At 38.7% G+C, this 17,812-nt stretch overlaps 3 protein-coding genes across 3 annotated transcripts; 2 read left to right on the top strand and 1 right to left on the bottom strand.

Moving 5' to 3' along the window:
* Positions 1-1,637: 1,637 nt before the first annotated feature.
* On the top strand, positions 1,638-3,546 carry mrpl51 (mitochondrial ribosomal protein L51). Its single transcript, XM_069139143.1, has 4 exons — positions 1,638-1,770; positions 1,974-2,063; positions 2,636-2,743; positions 3,162-3,546. The coding sequence occupies exons 2-4, from the start codon at positions 1,976-1,978 to the stop codon at positions 3,356-3,358; spliced, it is 393 nt and encodes a 130-aa protein (XP_068995244.1). The 5' UTR covers positions 1,638-1,770; positions 1,974-1,975; the 3' UTR covers positions 3,359-3,546.
* A 1,293-nt stretch (positions 3,547-4,839) lies between these two features.
* Positions 4,840-9,999, top strand: vamp1b (vesicle associated membrane protein 1b). Its single transcript, XM_069142491.1, has 5 exons — positions 4,840-5,548; positions 6,536-6,683; positions 7,029-7,187; positions 7,603-7,654; positions 8,014-9,999. Coding segments are annotated over exons 1-5 (378 nt in total). The 5' UTR covers positions 4,840-5,546; the 3' UTR covers positions 8,031-9,999.
* A 213-nt stretch (positions 10,000-10,212) lies between these two features.
* tapbpl (TAP binding protein like) lies at positions 10,213-17,804 on the bottom strand. The gene is made up of 8 exons (XM_069142490.1): positions 16,490-17,804; positions 15,605-15,817; positions 15,247-15,516; positions 14,916-15,116; positions 14,453-14,620; positions 14,258-14,361; positions 12,947-13,172; positions 10,213-11,979 (listed from the first exon to the last, which is right to left on the bottom strand). The coding sequence occupies exons 1-8, from the start codon at positions 16,539-16,541 to the stop codon at positions 11,912-11,914; spliced, it is 1,302 nt and encodes a 433-aa protein (XP_068998591.1). The 5' UTR covers positions 16,542-17,804; the 3' UTR covers positions 10,213-11,911.
* Between the last annotated feature and the right edge of the window lie 8 nt (positions 17,805-17,812).

Raw genomic sequence — 17,812 nt, 5'->3', positions numbered from 1 at the left:
TACTGAGCTTTGAGCTTGTAGCAAGATAATTATGTTAATAAGAATGAACTTGGAAAATAGTCAAATCAGATTTCTTCTGTAGAAATTCAGCAGATGAGTTGTTTGTTCCTATGTCAAGTTCTCACTCTATTATCTCTGCTCTGGTCTCTGGTCTTGTTTTCTAAACTGACATCAGCATTAACTCTAAATAAGGAGATAAACTGTTTCAGAATTATAGTAAACACTGCAGTGGTTCAATTTCAATAACTGATATATGATTATACCACAGTATTCTTCATATGTAGGTGATGATGTATAATGTTCCACTGAGTTTTACTGGCAGAGGAAGTAGAGCACAGATTAAAAAAAATGCTGCTCTGCTGAGAAATTTTAACATTTTCTCATGTCAGCATTTTGTTCAGCGCTTCAGTTAAGAGCTACATCGGAACATGATGTAGAACTGTGATGAAAAAACATTTAAAAAAAAAGTAAAAAAAACACTGTGGTTGTTATTTGATGAGAAATTCTGCCTCTTAATAGTTTGCACCAGCTCAAAGAAAATAAACAATAAAAAAGGGGATTTGGAAAGATTCTGTTGCCCTTTATTCCTATTATTATTATTATTATTATTTACTTGTGTTGCTCTATTTTGTTCTACAGGGTGTTGCATTCATAAAATAAAGTAAAATGTTGATTTAAAGGTGCACACACCCTGCCCACTTACAGTAAGCCTACTCTGCATATTACAGCATGGTTCTGCAAAAGGTTAATGGAATCTAATGTTTAATAATGTTTCGTTTGGGTTAAATTTTCACACACCGACTGACGTCTTAGCAAGAATGAAATATAGTTGGATCAGAGCTTTGCGGCACTTGTTTCTTTGAAAATGATAAAATATTCCATTCAGCTCTTAATAACAGTAAGACTGAAAGTATCAACATCTGTCAGTGTGCGTGTGAAGAGAGAAAGAAAAAAAAACTGCCTGAATGTCTGCAGGTTTTCATGTTTTCATTACAACAGCAGATTCAGCAGTAGATCTTTTATGTGATCCTGGCAACTTACTCGGTACACATAGCTACAAAAGACCAGCAGCATCTCGCCTTCATGAAGGTTACAATATTCACTTTTTGAAACGGTTTTGGTCAGAATGCAGTTTGTCCTATTGAATTGAATTGTGCTATACTGACAGGTGTTTTTATAATTTCGTCTCCATTTTCGTAAATAAGGGGAGAAATAACAGAAACACATGTATGCCGTACATATCATGAGCAGATTTGACAAATGATATTTATAGGGAATGATGTTTGCATGAAATGTGCCATTTTTTTTAGATTTTCAAGATTTTAACTGTGCAAGAAGTCGCTCATCTTATTTTGTGATACTGTAGTTTATGTCAATAACAACCCATTACTGAATCCTGTTGTAATGTGCCATTTTTTTTGTCCACTGACTGGTGGTAAACCTGAATTAAATTTACATGTCTGCTGACCTAACGTCTGTTGAGTCTACTAGAAATTTCCGTTTATTAATACTTTGATCCTCCGGTACCGGTGTCTCCCTCTACGGGATGAAAATCGTAGTGAAAAGTAAAAAAAAAAAAAAAAATGTATATATTCTTGCGCTGCTCCACGGACACTACGGCACCAACGCTTTGCATTGTGGGACACAGAGACAAATATTACAAGATGGAAGCTGCCACTAAGACCATGTTGAAGCGTCAATAACAAACATTTTCAGGCGTTACAAAAATAACAGTCTGTTGGTATAAGACTGTAGACCCGCTGGAAACAGGTAACTATCACAGTACCGACGTTTTTTTTTTTAATTTTTAATTTTTTTTTTTTTTTTATCGTGTGTAGCCTTAGTTAAAACTCAGGGTCGATGAGGAGCTCTGAAGAATCCAGCGGGCGTTAACGTGGTGATAGAAAAGGGAAGTCTTATCAGATTAACTGAGGTTAACTGTAATATTTCATCTACGTATTTGTTATTGACAGACATGTCTGTGCTGGGAGGTTTGCTGAGAGCCGGGGCGTCCTTGTGTCAGTCTGGGACTGTGCTGCACACAGCCAGGACCATCTCTACTGGTGAGTGCTGGAACTGGTTTCAGTAACAATGTGCAGACTAAACCTGCGTGCTTTTCATGTCTGAACTGCAGCAATAGTGTCACTTTATGTGTTTAGATCACATTTTGTTGTTAATTACTTCGATGAGAATACATGGCCTCGAGATGACATCAAAAAAGACTCTTATTTCAAGTTTAATTTTTTTTTTTACAATTGCCATTTAACAACTGATCTGTAAAAAAATATATATATATTTGTGATTAATTGTAAGTGTATCAGTTAACCACCTGCAGGGTTTTCCCGAGGTTTGTGGAGGCCCTGGGGGCTGTGGGGAGTGGTGGGCAGGTATTGGATTAGAAACTGCACATTTTCACGTAATTTCGGACTATTATCATTTAATATATTTATTTAAAGGTTTGCAGTCCGCCTAAAAACAATGACAATCACCAAACAAAACAAAGCTTATAGTGAAGCTAAAGTGGCTTAGCTGCTGTTGTATTGTGGGAAAGACGCTGGTCGCAGCAGCTAACTGGTATTTGTGCAAAACATACTCAGACACTTAGTTCTGACTTGAAGCGATGTGTTGTCTTAAGGTATGTGCTACCAGATCAGGATGCATGCCATTCCTCAGCTGAAGACAGTGGACAGGTGGACCGAGAAGAGGAGCATGTTCGGAGTTTATGATAACATAGGTGTCTTGGGTAAGTGTCCTCTAATTTTTATCTGCAGTGTCAGCATGTAATATAAATTGTGTGGATTCAACCCTGTGTTTTCACTGATTATTTGTGCTTGTAGGAGAACCAAAGTCCTGAGCGTGGTCATAATCTAAATTATTAGACTGAATTTGTGCAGAAAAAGTCTGAGAGTCAGTGGGTGTGTGTACAGTCTTAATATGTTCTAAATAACTGCAGAATAAATCCACTGGAGGTGGATAAATAGTGTGTTTACGAGTGTATTGAAACAATTGTAAGACGATCTAGGGTCTTGGATCAGATTGTGCCCCGTCGACTTTTAATCTTTATCCCAGTTGTTCTCCAGTTGTGTCTTTCCCACACTTTCACTTTCGTCTCGCACATTAACTGTGCAGAAACTGATCTCTCTCTCTTTGTGTGTCTTCAGGGGACTTTAAAGCTCATCCCAAAGACCTAATTGTGGCCCCCTGCTGGTTGAAAGCTTTCAAAGGTAATGAACTGCTGCGTGCAATTAGAAAGAAAAAGATGGTGGGAGACAGAATGATGAGTCAGGACAGACACAACTTGGAGAAGAGGATCCGCTTCCTCTACAGACGCTTCAACCGCACCGGCAAACATCGCTAACGCTGGACCAACCATGTCAGAAAATACATCAGACCTGCCAACAAGGACCGTCGGGAGTCTCGTGTTGTGATTATGTGCTTTCACTGTTGACATTTTTCGAAGTTATCGTGTTCAAACAAAGATTTATGTGCATCACTCTTTATGTACATTAATTGTTTTTGGACTTATTAAATACAAATGTACAAAAATACAAATGGACTGGAAATGTGCCTTTTATTTATTCTTTCAGACAAGAGAACAGGCTGCAACCCACAAAGAGTTCAAAGGTCAGACATGAAGCTCGACGTGAGAAGATCCATTAAAGTGATAAAGACCTTTTGTTATTGTTCATTTTTGATACAAAAATTAATAGGGTTAATGTTTGGGTGTAGTCTAAAGACAGTGGGACCATTTTCAAAGCGTCAATTAAAAAAATAGGCCGTACACTATATGGCCAAAGTGGGGAAACCCTAAACACACAGGAAATAATTGTTTGACGAGTCATTTCAAAACTGGGCACTAACGTGCTATAAACAACCTCCAGTGTTTTAGGAAGACCTTTAACAAGATATTGTGCGTGGCTGCAGAGATTTGCTCTGAATAAGTGATGAGGGCATCACTGATGAGTCCTGTGTCTCATTCCAGTTCATCCTAAAGGTTTTTGATAGGGTCAAAGGTCAGAGCTCAGCCCAACCTCCGATAGCTATTAAGACCTACCTTTGTGCATGTGGGTTACCCACGGCTGCTAAAAACAAACTCATCAATCCTCCAACAAATCTGTGGGTGCATGAGATGTTTAAAAAATTAAATTTAAGAAGATAAGTCATTTATTTTTGACAGAAATGATAAATGTGTGACTTTACTGAACGTTTTTTTTTTATTTTTTGGTTTGAAGACTTAAAAAATATTAAAGAAATAAACATCACTTATCTTGACATATACCTATGACAAGGAGTTGTAGAAAAACATATGAGCCAATAAAGGTTGGGGAACAAAATATTTAACTTAAATGGCTCTAAATCCTGAAGACCAATGGTTACATGGTTACCCATATAGGCTACTTTTGGATAAATCGTTTTTAGATATTTGTGATGTTTTTCTTTCCCACAATTGAAAGCATCTCATTTTGGTAATTTCATTCCTCCCTCAGCCCTTTTGTCCAGAGACTTTAATTTTCCCTATTTTCAATGGTTGACTTCCCTCCTCTTACTTCTCCGAAATAGGCACGGAGTTAATTCAAAATGAAAACAGAACAGATGTCGGGCTCAAAGGTGGGACTCTTCGGCTGAGCTATTGCAAAGGGAAATGTGATACAGGAGTAGGAGGAGGAGTGAATCCCAGGCCGGGGAGGAAACAGTCGAGTCAACACAGTAGGCTTTCACTGTACCGCAGTGTCGTCCCGCCGCCCTATCCTACACAGAGCTGCAGTACTGCAAAGTGTGAAGGGAGAGAGAGAGAGAGAGAGGAGGAGATGGGAGGGGGGGAGGGGGTACCGCACTGTGGTTACGAGTCCAAGTGGAGAAGGCAGGAGGAGAGACGCATTATTGCAGTTGCCTTCAATTTACACGGGCGAAACTACCGCACTTGAAGACGAGCAGAGGAGAGAGAGGGGTGGGGGTGCCAGAAATCAAAGACACAACAGATTTCTCACGACTGCACTTTTCTTCCTCTTAATTTTGAAATTGCACACATTTGCCAGTCGCTTTCAGAAGAGGCAACTCAACAACCGGCCAATCAGTGCTGCGTCTCAGCATCCAGGAGCAGTTCTATAAGGACTCAGCATCACTTGGAGGAGCTGGACGCAGCCCTGCGGGAATCTAAACATCCGTGGATTTCTCCCGAATGGATTATAATCTAGAAGTACTTTTCTCCTCAATTTGCAGCGCTCTCCTCACACAGTGAATTATCATCCGACCTGTCTCGGTATTGCGGTACTTTGCTGACGACTTGCAGTATAAATGCATCGCTAGAAGAACGGCTCCATTGCACCAAGACCCTCCTCCTCTGTTTACTGCTCGAGTGACTCTTAAACCTCTTTGCTGATTAAAAATTTAGACTTTTCGCTTGGACAAGTGCCTACAAATTCTCTTTTTTTCTGTGATCTTGCTGGGTTTTTTGTTTGTTTCGGGTTGTACTTCAGACCCTCCCTCTCCTGTCTCACAGCCCGTCACCCTCCTCAGCTGAGTCAGTTCAAACAGCTGCATAGAAGATGTGAGTATTAATGCGGCTTTTCTACCGCACTCTTATCGCTACAACAACATGAAATATCTAATAAGAGGGACTGGATAAATATAGCCTATTTTAAAATCTGTTCATTTCTTTATTGGTTTTTTTCGACTGAGGGCTCTGGCAATGAGCTGATTTCTTTCAGCTTGATGGATTTTGCTGACGCAAGTAAAATGTTCCGTCACTGCTTCACTAAATTATGTATTCAAAGGTTGACTGCTCTCATCCTAAAGCCTTTTGGTAGTGTTAAAGTGCGGTATTTTAAATGCTTTCACATCACAGAATAAAAACACGGAGATTATTTATCAGGTTTTTTGGGGGTCAGAAGATTTTGAGGGACTTTGGAGTCATAATGTTGTAAAACATAAATGTCTATAATGATGATGACTAGCTTATTAATTTGGATCTATTGCTTTGATTGTTGTCCCCCAGTAGACTGTGATATATTTTGGTGGCTGCTCCTCTGCGGATCTTGTTAGCTCAGTTTTAAACCTCCTGCATTCCCCTGTCTCCCCCCTCCCCCCCTGCTGTATTAACCCTTTCATCATTTCTGCCTCACCTCTTAAATCCCACCAACTCTCTGTAATTCTTCACAAGAACTTCTGCCTCCTCCTACTCTTCCTCACCAAAATATTTTCTTCCATAACACAGCCAGTATCTTCTTGGACAGGTCTTCCTGTGGCCTATAAATTCTTCCCCACCATCATCTTTTCTTCTTTTCTTGTTACCTACTTTTTTGCATCCCTCACCCAATATCTCCGCTCTCCCTGAGCATGTTATGCAGTTTTCCACTCTTTTTGCGTACTTTCTCTCTTAACATTTACTCCTTGACCTGAGAAGCTTTTACACGAAGCCTTTTTCCCTCTCAGCCTAGAGTGAGTTACGCTTCACATGCTTTAAAACATGGATCCATTATGAGAGCACAAGATGTTCCAGTTTCCCTCCACAACACTCCTCTCTGTGCTTCTTTAGGTCTGCCCCAGATGCTGCCCCACCAGCTGGAGCTCCCGGTGCTCCAGGTGCCCCTGGCGCAGATGGAGCCCCAGGCGGCGCACCTGCTGGCCCACCCAATACCTCCAGTAACCGCAGGCTACAACAGACACAGGCCCAAGTTGAGGAGGTAAGCTGGATCTGGCCAAGCTAAGATTCGGGATTGGCATTAGATGTCACATGCGATGCATCAAGAGTGTCAAAGTTAAACCATTAAATACCTGGCCTTGCACAGATTTTTCTGGACCAGTAACAGGCTAATATTTAAGATGTTTTACTGTTGTTCTGGCATTTATTTTGTTAGAAAGGTCTTCAGCTGAAATTTGCAAACAAATTGTGATTACTCTGTTGTTTGAATTTGTAACACATGGGCCCCTGACCCCCATGCTGCTCTCCTTTAAGCGGTCCTGTCACCCTCTCCGTCTCTTCCCTCCACCCCTGCCAAACGCCCTCTCTTGCCTCACTTGTGGTCTAGGTGGTGGATATCATGCGGGTGAACGTGGACAAGGTTTTGGAAAGGGACCAGAAGCTTTCAGAGCTGGATGACAGAGCGGACGCTCTCCAGGCTGGAGCCTCCCAGTTTGAAAGCTGTGCAGCCAAGCTAAAAAACAAGTACTGGTGGAAGAACTGCAAGGTGGGCACATTAGTGTGGCTCCATTACACCGATTGTTACCACTGAAAGAAACAAATAATGCAACCAGAGTCTGAATTAACCATATCCCTATTAGAATATGCTGTGGTGCACAGGAGCGATATAGCATGAATATAGAGCACTAACACTACATAACAATCTGTTAATTAATGAGCTGCTGTGTAGGGCTGAAGAGATGCTTCAGGGAGAAAGAGTTCTGTTCAAGTGAGTTTTTAACTACAGACTCAGAAATGTAAAAGGGTTATATAACGACACCACAACAAACACAAAGAAGCTTAAGTGTTACAATTGATTTGTTGGTCTGTTTGAAGGCTGTGAACTCAAAACACTGAAGTTTCCGTGTCTTAGACTCCTTTATAAAAGGATGTACCATTAAAATCCTTGTCCTCCTTTTCAGATGATGATCATGATGGGTATCATTGGAGTCATTGTGGTTGGAATAATATTCTGTAAGTAGAAGACAGTTTTATAGATTTACAGGTTTAAGATGATCAATACATCAATATTAGTTTCTGTCCCAATTTACATTTACACATTTTCACATGGCGGTTACTTCACAATAATTTAGTATTGATGTATTTGTGCTGGTTTTTAACTAGAGATTAAGATAAAAATGTGGTTCTTCTGATTTTGTTGAAGGATACTGGCAGATATTAAACAACACAAGTTTATACATTATATTTCTGTCCTAACAACCCCATGTTCCTCCATCATAAGGAGAGCTCAATGTCTTTTTCTACTTGTTTGTTTTAAGCCACGTATTGCCAGATCCATTAGACTAATGACTTCCTCTCTACTTCATTCGCAGTGTACTTCTTCTACTGAGCTCAGCCCATCAATACAGATGGATATGGACTTGAGGCTGATATGAGAGTGGAGAGAAAAAAAACAAAAAACAACCCAAGCGCCACTCCTCCCCTTTTTATCAGACCTCTCCTCCCTCTTTTCACAGTCTTCCATCAAATCATCTTGCACTTCAACATGGCAGTATTGTTTATAGGTGTCTCCGCTCTCTTTGTCCCCCTTCCCTCCCCCTCCCTTCTCGTTGCTTTCTTCAACTGTTTTGGCGTGACGTTTCACTCACTCTCTCCCGTCTCTTCACCTCATGTATTATTGACGGACGCAGCAGGCGGAGTGCGAGAGGAAGAAAGACATGGAAGGAGGGAGAGGGAAAAATCCTTGTGACATGGGAACATATGGGGCTAAGCCCACCGAATAGAGATGGGGGGGTGTACAGAAGAGTTTGCGGTCTCTGCCCCAGATACACCAAAGCTTGTTCATATTTCCTTTTTTTGAGAGTCCTACATTTGTAAATTGATGCCTAACTAACACACTCCTTCCATCACTCCTGCTTCCATCATTGTTTCTTACTAACACAAGGTCATGTTAGATTAAGACTATGATCATTTTTGTTGTATCTGCGTGTGTGTAATTGTGATCCAAAACATTGTAGCTTATAGCTTTTTCCAAGTTTATCCAATGGGCTTTTACTCGTGATGTTTTTTTCCCTTTCCTGTCAAACTGTCTCTCACTTAGTCTCTTATGTCTGCAACGCTCCGTGATGACATGAAAACACAAAATGCAAAAAAAGGAGAGAGACTGTGTGAGAGTTTAGAAAAGGCAGAAGTGATTCAGGGGAAAGGTAGTAGGAGTATTGCAACATAATTTTCCTGCATAAGTAAGTGAAACTTAATTCCTGTTTAATAAGCAATTATTGATAAAGTAGTCTTATAACTAACTATACTTCATTTGTACCTGGGTTTTTGTACCACAGGTGGTGGCATAGTGGTAGCATTGTGCTTATGGGTATAGTAATATGCACAGGAAGACAAGCAGCCACTATCAGACAATCTACTGAATAGATGAAGTGACTGCTCCGACCTAGAGGAAGGTCTCTTTGAACTCTGATTCCCAGCCATAGACAGATGAATGTGTCGCATCACATTTCAAACAGGTTCGAACGTCCCGCTCATTTTGAGAGTTGTGCTGTCAAAGTGTTTGATTATTGTTTAAGCTGACCTGGTTTTTCAGAAAGCTGGAAAATGTGTGAGAAAAAATTATTTGGAAACCCAGAGCCACTTGGCCATCGCAATCGCCGCTGACTCACATAAAAACTGACTCATCATCTGTCACCTGCAGTTCGATAACGGCCAGTCTGAGGTGTTTGTTTCTAACTTGCATGGCCAACGGTGTCCATAGTTTTGCCTTTGTGTGACCTGTGTATCTGCCATTTCTGAATCTTACTGCCGACTGTACATTTTCTTTTGTTAGTGGTTTAAAGGACCTGTGTACAATGTCTTTCTGATAATTACTGCTTATGCAATGCAACGATGCTCAAGAGTTTGACAAATTTTGTTGAAATCACTTGCTTTTGGGAGAAAAATTATATTCGGAGACTGCAAATACCTTCTGTGAGTGACCTGTTAAAAACATGTAGTTGTATGATTAGAACCATAGTACACATCTGTCAGTTTATGTTCCTGAAAATGTGTTTCTAAGTTCTTTCAGGTTTGGGGGCTGTTGGATATAAGAAGTTAATTTTCCTTTCTCATGACTGATTTTGAGGGTTGATAAAATTGTAAAACTATGAACAACCTTATGTTCAAAGTGCATTTGTGCATAATTGTAGCAGTTAGACAAAATTATCTGATGATATTGTTAGGTAATTACCACATGAGAGACTATGTTTTGTGATTTACAACCTCAAAATACAGAAAGAAATGCAACTAGGTTTGCAAAAACAAATGCATGTTTACCACTTTTGCTGATGCCAATAAAGAAATAATGAACTAAACTGTGCTGATGTTAGTTTTTCTTAACACACTGGACCTGATTAGGAAATGTTTCTCCTCCATGTGATGCCTTCACAGCTAAATATACAGATTCTGATTATCATTGACGTTTTATAACAGAATGATTACTTGAAGAAATAACTTCTATAAATAACTAACTAAAACAAGAACTATACCAATGTACCATTTGATGATATCAAATACATAAAACAATGTTGCCGAGTCACAAAATCCTTAATTATTAAAAGCGAGATATTGTGATATTGTACAATAATAATATCAATATCACAAAAAAACAGACAGACAAACCATGATAACACACTACATTTAAAACAGTAAGAACAACAACAACAAAAAAACCACTCAAAAAAGGAACCTGTAATCCCTTAAAATCCTAACTTCTGTTTCCACCTTAAGTACCTTGTAGAGCTGGAAAACTCCACATTCAGTACCGGTTCTGTTTGCAACTTTTAACTGATGTTATCTGATGAACTAGATATCAAAACCCAAGTCTTTAATGGCTATAAAACACTACAGATGACCTCTTTGTAATTTTACACATTCTCAGAACATTCAGCCTGACATGTCTGATGTCTTTGGAAACTACAATTTCCACCGGAGTATAAAACTAAGTTGTCAGTTTCAACACAGTTTGTATGTAGGGCATGAGTTTGCACTGTAAGATTTGGAGAGGGTTTAAATGACAGATGGATACCAACTTATAGTTTCCTACACCAGCAGGTGAAAGGTTTTAGCAGAAACATTAAAAAAAAAAAAAAAAAAAAAGACATTATAAAAAAAAAAAGAAAAAAAGCTTGCCCTATTTTTCACTTTATACTAATCAGAGAAACAAAGAAGCAAAAAAAAAAAAAGCCCCAAATCCTCAGAGATCAGAAGGATTTTAAATATATATGGGTTTTTTTTTCAACATAGCGGAAATGCACAATATAACATACAAGAATCAAAGGACAAGTATTTAATTTTTTTGGGGGTGTGTGTTAAATAGTTTACAATGGTAAAGAAAAGCAAACAAAGTTAAAAAAAAAAAAAAAAGTGTAACAAAACAACAACAGATAGACAAAAACAGAAAACAAAACAAAAACAAACAAAGTAAACCAAAACACCCACTCGCAACACATACTCACAAAACCCAACCACGCACATATGGCCTACACGTTCAATTACATAAAGTTTCTACAGTACAGTATTCTAGGGTATGAAGAGAACTGTTTCACCACAAAGTGGCGGAGGATTTTAAATTTGAGGAGGAATGCAAACAATTCAAGATTCTGATGATGCCTCCGATATAACTAATTTTCAGTGTGTTAAATATAATTCCGCTTAACTTTGGAGGCTCCTGTTATGGCAGCATCATCAAAAAACACACATAGTAGACATTTTATAAACTGGCAATTAAATTAAATCAATTGTGATTTTTTTTTTTAAAAGATCATTTTGATGGGCACTTTCTACTGTTATTTGACAGTTGCAGTGGAAATGGGGAGGACTTGAGGGTGAAAAGAGCAGGGGAATGGCATGGAGTAAAGGGTTGGACAGCTGGAGAAAAAAGTTTATTTTCTTGATGACAACTATTCAGTTTGGAATGTATGGGTGAGTTTTATGCCTGTAATTTTGCATTTTGCAGGTTACAGAAATGCAAGCTCCAAATGCAACATCTAAAGTAGCAACAATAATCAACACCAAATCTATAAAGCAAATAAATTATACACCCAGATCATAAAATACAGCTATTATCATCACAGCTTTCCCCATAAACTGGAGTTTTTCCCGTTCATCAGAAGTTTAGAAGAGTTAAAAGAACCAGTGATGTAACTGGTAATCCTTAAAGACTTAAAATGACACAAAGAAACCATTTCCGGGCTCAGCTTCAAGTCCAGATGATGTAATACTAACCTATCTCATGACCTGGTAGAAGAAAAGTACAGTGATGACCAGGAAACCCAGGACCCACCAGTAGGAATCTGCAGAGTGAAAGAAACACAGAACAGTTGAAAGTACTGTTTTTCATTTTCCAGAGGTGTAACTTTACAGCCTGGTATTACCAGACCTGGATTTACTGCATGAATGTACGGGTCTAGACACGATTATTTCTAGTCATTGCATTTTACTGGGCGTAAACCTCAGGTTAATTTTGAAACTATTGGAGCAGCCTTTAACCAATCTGCATTGATCACCATATACTGTATGTTGTGCGCCAAATCTCAACCACCATGGTCATTGTTGGAACTACTTTAACTTCATCGCACTTAGCCACATCCACTGGTCGGTGATTGGTCCGCCCTTCAAAGGGGCTGAGAAAACCTTAATACGAATGACTGTACTCACAGCAAAGACTGAAGCTGTGAGCAACAATCAGTCACAGCCAGGATAATAAGTTTACATAGAAAACTCCACTGGATGGACAAAAAAGTTGTAGAAGTTGCGATTTGATCCAGTTCAAACTCAATTGTGTGTTAAACGTCCAAATCTTAAATGACACTTAGGCATCTATTTCTTCAGTCTAGTAATATTTTCCTCTCCAAAAAGTTAGCTTTTAACTCGTGCTTACATCTGCATGATTTAAACGAAGTTACAACCTGCAGGTAATTGGCTTAGCTTAGCAAAAAAAAAAAGGAATGGAAGGATAACTTTCCAATTGTAGTTTTTACATTTCAGTATTTTTTTTTAACAAGTTAAACAAAGAAGACGTTAAGTGTTAATTAGAGGTGGACATTTACATTTCAACCAAAGCCAGGCTAGCTGTTCTTCTGTTTCCAGTTGATGTACTAAGCTAACTGGCTGTTAGCTGTAACTTAATATTTACCATATAGACAAGAGAGCGATATCATATCAATGCTCTCATATGACTTTCAGGAAGAAATCAAATACAAATATTTGTATATTCTCCCCTTATTTTTAACTTTAATAATAATGTCCACACATAAATACCTGGTTTGGAACTTTCTACCACCACACTGACATTGTGAGGATCGTCCAGGGCTAGGTGGTACACCCTGCAGATGATTTTGGTCCCTGGGGTGACAGTGGGGGGCACAGTGATGTGAGACGAGAGGGAGTACGTCTTGTCACCATGCTGTCGATGGCTGGACAGGGAGCCTTGATCTGCAAAGAGTTCAGGCTCTGTGTCTGTAGGAGAGAGGGAAAACCACTCCATCTGAAAGACAGATGAAAGCAGAGAATTATGACCTGACAATCAATCAATTGACCTATCAGTGTTTATTTGCATAGCATCTTTCACAAAAGTTAGTACATTTCAATGTGGTTTACACGTAACAAGCTGATAATATGTGTAAACAGTAAGACAATTTGAGACTAATGCACACGAGAAAGAAAAGTAACGAACGAAGTAAGTTGAAAAAATAAAGAAGGTAATTTATAAATATGAGTTACAAAATCCTTTTAAAACAAAGCCTCAGTGTTTCTCCTGTTCACTGGAAGAACTAAATGTTCCAGTGAACATTAGAGGACCGGGTTCGTATTATGTAAGTATGTCAGAGCAGTGGGCGCTGAAGTGCTTTAAACCTGCATTAACTGCTTTTCTTGCTCACAGGATTAAGTTGTGATCACAGCATTGATGTACAGTATCATCACCTTTTAAGTTCATGTTGTGAACCTGTTGGGAAACATTTATTTATACATGTAGATGGTTTTCTTATAGAACAACAAAATCCAACATTGACTCTCTTTTAGCTCTGTTTTTGGATGGAAATATCCAGCTTTTTAGTGAAATGCTCCTCCATTTTCACCAGCTAGTCTCTAAATGTGTCTGTCTGAGGTTTGAGGTGTTATGTGATGGGTTTTTTTCACTGAAATCAGCTGCTTTCTGAGGCTGATAACAATACAAGGAGCAGTGAGCCAAAATAGTAAAACTGCATGCGGGACATCGAAACACTGAGCTGAAGCTCGCTATTAAGCTTTGTAAAGCTGAGGGAAGCTGAAGACCGACCAATTCACATGTTGACAATCCTTAACACTGAAATCTTATACATTGTTATTATGATTGCATTGTTATTGATTTTAGCTATCATAAAGTAAAATTATTTGGAAATCAATATGAAAACTGACGGTCAAACACTGCAGTTACTTTCAAATAGCTAAATTGTGTTGTCCTTACAGGGCCTAGAGAGCATTATAATAGGCTAGCCTGGATGATAGAAAGGTATGCATGTATGCTTGGCCCTTTCTGTATGATTTTGTCTTTGGCCATGATGGTTATCATGTAAAAACGCAGTTACTGACCTGAGCGTCCAGCGGGTAGTAGTTTTTGCAGTGACAGCTTAATGTTTGGGCTGATTTTGCCTTCAAAACCAACTTCTCCTCTGAGAGTGAAACCTGTGGCGGTTCTGAAAAAAGAAGAGTTGAATTTACAGAATTGAAAAGAATAAATGCTGTGGATGCTTAAGAATCAAGAAATCAGATTAGGGTGCAACTTACGAACAATATGGAGTTGAATGACCTGCTGGGCGTGGAAATGGCCTACGCTGACTGTACAGATGTAGATCCCCTCATCCGAAACCTTCAGCCTGGTCACAGTCATGGAGGCGTTACCCTCACCAACAACCTGGGCAGCATCCACGCTTGAGCCCCTCCTATCACCATGCACTGAAGACAGAAAATTAGAGAGGAATTGTGAAACTTTGAGATCTGATCTCTTCACATCATCTCAATTTTAATATTTTTTTGCTGAGAACGAATGTGTTAATAAAATAACCAGTTGACACAAAAATCGATGTCAAAGGGATGTCACCGATTATTAATTCTAATTCTGTAGGTCATAAAATTACAAAATTAGCGTAATATGTTTGTAATTTGCTCAAAGCTTGTTGGTTATACAGTTTGATAGCTAATTTCGTGTCATTTCATTTGAAATACACCTGTTCACACCTGCAGTTCTCACCTACTGTGCTTCCCTCCGTGTCATCCAGTTTTGTCTTCATTTCAAGCACTTTGTGGCCTCTTCCCCTGTGCTGCAGTCGCCATTCAATGCTCACTTCCTGCGCTAACGGTACCTCCTGCTGCTTGAAGCCACAGCTGAGGAGAACATCACCGCTTAGAGTGGCAGATACAGACTTCATGTGGGAAAACACCAGGAATATCACTGAAGGACAAAAAGCAAAGACAAGACAGAAAAAGTATTGAGAATGTTATTATTTCCAGTCTTTAAAAAATAATAATAACAGAACTTTAAGTCATCCCTGGAAAATGGGATAATGAAGTCTGAATCTCACCTTCAGTCATCAGAGTTCCTGTGTGGCTGAGAGGCAGACCCAGTTTGTTTTGTATCAGGGTTGACTGGTTCACCTCCACCATCAGAGTCTGCATAATGAATGCAGTGCTGAAGTCAACTCCCTCCACACTGAGGGACACCATGAAGTAGGCTGGATCTGAACTTTCCTGGGAACCTTGAGGAGAGTAACGACTTATTTCACATGTCACCTCCTGCTCATTGCAGTCTGCATGGAGCAACACATCTGCATTGGGGATCTTGGGTGATGACACTGCCACAGAGGAATGAGAGAAGTTCAACACAGGCTGTGCTTGTATTACGCCAAACTTTATAAATACAGTAGAAAACGCAGGGATAACCTTTGGCCTCAAACAGGAAGAGGTCTGGATCAGGGATTGAGGGCGGAACAAATGGAGTAAGTTCCTCAAGTGATTCATCTGAGGCCACTGCAATATCATGCAGAACAAGACTGGCTGGAGTCCGGGTAAAGAGAGCGCCACCTCCCATTCCACCAAGTCCAACTCCCTCCTCTACTAGAGTGCAGGAAAGTACGACATCTGCAACACCATCACCTGAGAAACAAGAAGTAGATGTTAAAAAAATTAAAAAAGACTTCTTCAAATGTTAACTTATACGCTTAAATAGGCTATATAATTATAAATTTTTACAGCAACATGGTTAAAGTTTATGACCTTTAATTTACAGAAAAGCTCACCCATTTTTTACACTTTCAGATAAACTAATTCTAGAGTGAAAGTTAATATTTCCAAATAAATTCTTGAAATAGTCATTAATTGAACATTGAATTTGGTTAGATTTTCAAGAAGTTTTGATATTTTAATTGGTTTTATTGCAATGAGTATGATTTCTGGGCTTGTTCCTTAAAATTACTGCTCCTATAAAAAAAAAAGAAGTAAATGTTCATTATTCATCAATATTCAGGTACTACTGAAATCATTATGTTGTGCACTGACTAAAATATTGTAGGCTAAATTAGATGTGCAGTTAATATCATTCAGTAAATTAAAAGTGTACAAAATTAACATCATTTCCATTTGACCTCTAACTTATAACAATTACATGGTTCTTTTAGGAAATGTAAATCATAGAATAATATGTCAGACAATGTTAAATAACCTACCTCTTTAAAACAGTATACTGCTCAGCTTACAGTTATTGGTTTCGTACTACGTTTATATCCATTATTCAATACTTTATCAATAGGACATAATTAACGCTCTTACCACAAACGCGAGTAATGAAGTATCCAAATAACATTATTTCAATCATCATCATGGTGCAGAAGTTCCGTGTTTTTGTGAAAGAAAAAAGTGAGGTACGACCAAATAAAATAAAATAATTGCTACGGATGCACCGCAGCACTTTCACTTTTGATTTCAACAACTAACAACGCATCACTGTCGGTCTTTTTTTTTTTTTTTTTTACAAGCTACAGTTTGTTTTACAGCCTTTCTTCACTCCATCGATGTTATTTAATAGCTGCACAGCATTAAATATGATCTAATTTAAAAGTTGACTCTGGGGGTAGAGCAGGAGTTGTGCCGTTGTTTTTCCGCCGGGGAGCAGGCGCGTCATGCAGCTGCGGAAGCGTCAAAGAGAAACTAAGCAGACAGGACTGTCCAATGACAGAGCGGCAGAAAGCGGGTCATTTGTCACTATGGAAACGAGCCGTAACGGTTGGATTTCACTTAATATCAACCCTGAAATCGGTTTAGTTTTTTTTTTTTTTTTTTTTTTTTTTAACTTTTTAGTGCAATACAAAACAATACAAGAGGAGTTTTTAATTCAACTTGTATGAATGCATTCCTATGAGGTTTATAGCCATAGAGATTGCAAACTGGGTGAAAAAGCTTGCTTGTGGTTTTCGAAGGTTAAAATGTCATCCTACCACCACCCCTGGAACAACACCATATAGGCCAACAACAAGCTCTGCAAATCTCGTGAATCAAAGAGAGAGACAAGAGCTGACTTCATGCAGTCATTCGAAATTAAAACACCCCCAGTGTGTCCAGCCCATGTCTGGAAAAATCTGTATGCGAGTTAACGTTTCAGGAGAAATGTCTCCTGCTCAAATTGACCATTACTGTTGCAGAAGAAGAATGTTTGCAATGTTTGACTTTTTCAGTTTTGGCAAAAATAAATACAAAAGCGAGACATAGGAGAAAAGCACCTTGGATGAACTAGAGTAACCGAAGTAGGTAATTATTTTTTGGTGAAATAAAAAGTTCCCAGGTATGAGCAAAAGTATAGTGAAGACACAAAAGAAGCAAGTTGTAAGATCAGCAAGAGAATTTAACTGAGATAATCGAGATACACAGTATAACTGAGGCACCTGCTGTGGTGCAAGGTGTTGCAGTGACACAAATACCAGTAGTGTTGAAGAGGATACTGATGTGGGTATCATTTTTAACATCAAAGAGATATGAATAATCTGAGCTACTGTGCAGATCTGCAATATAAAATTAATTTATAAAAATTTAAGAAACAAATACAGGTATTTCAAGATTTCATTCAATAATTTTATGAAGTTTTGAAAATTATTCTAC

The sequence above is a fragment of the Embiotoca jacksoni genome, unplaced genomic scaffold, assembly GCF_022577435.1.
Source record: "Embiotoca jacksoni isolate LCO1_2020_lvr unplaced genomic scaffold, fEmbJac1.0.p SCAF_11, whole genome shotgun sequence".
In the NCBI taxonomy this organism is placed as follows: Eukaryota; Metazoa; Chordata; class Actinopteri; family Embiotocidae; genus Embiotoca; species Embiotoca jacksoni.
This window is presented reverse-complemented; position numbering and strand designations above follow the sequence as displayed.

What these genes read in the sequence shown, in the direction of transcription:
- mrpl51 (XM_069139143.1), top strand. Translation starts at nt 1,976, where the DNA reads ATGTCTGTGCTGGGAGGTTTGCTGAGAGCCGGGGCGTCCTTGTGTCAG. An exon ending in AGCCAGGACCATCTCTACTG is followed by an intron (nt 2,064 to 2,635) that starts GTGAGTGCTGGA and finishes TGTTGTCTTAAG; the next exon opens with GTATGTGCTACCAGATCAGG. An exon ending in TGATAACATAGGTGTCTTGG is followed by an intron (nt 2,744 to 3,161) that starts GTAAGTGTCCTC and finishes GTGTGTCTTCAG; the next exon opens with GGGACTTTAAAGCTCATCCC.
- tapbpl (XM_069142490.1), bottom strand. Translation starts at nt 16,541, where the DNA reads ATGATGATGATTGAAATAATGTTATTTGGATACTTCATTACTCGCGTT. An exon ending in CTTCCTGTTTGAGGCCAAAG is followed by an intron (nt 15,517 to 15,604) that starts GTTATCCCTGCG and finishes CCTCTGTGGCAG; the next exon opens with TGTCATCACCCAAGATCCCC. An exon ending in GGTAGAAAGTTCCAAACCAG is followed by an intron (nt 11,980 to 12,946) that starts GTATTTATGTGT and finishes TTCACTCTGCAG; the next exon opens with ATTCCTACTGGTGGGTCCTG.
- vamp1b (XM_069142491.1), top strand. An exon ending in CACAGGCCCAAGTTGAGGAG is followed by an intron (nt 6,684 to 7,028) that starts GTAAGCTGGATC and finishes CTTGTGGTCTAG; the next exon opens with GTGGTGGATATCATGCGGGT. An exon ending in ACTGGTGGAAGAACTGCAAG is followed by an intron (nt 7,188 to 7,602) that starts GTGGGCACATTA and finishes CCTCCTTTTCAG; the next exon opens with ATGATGATCATGATGGGTAT.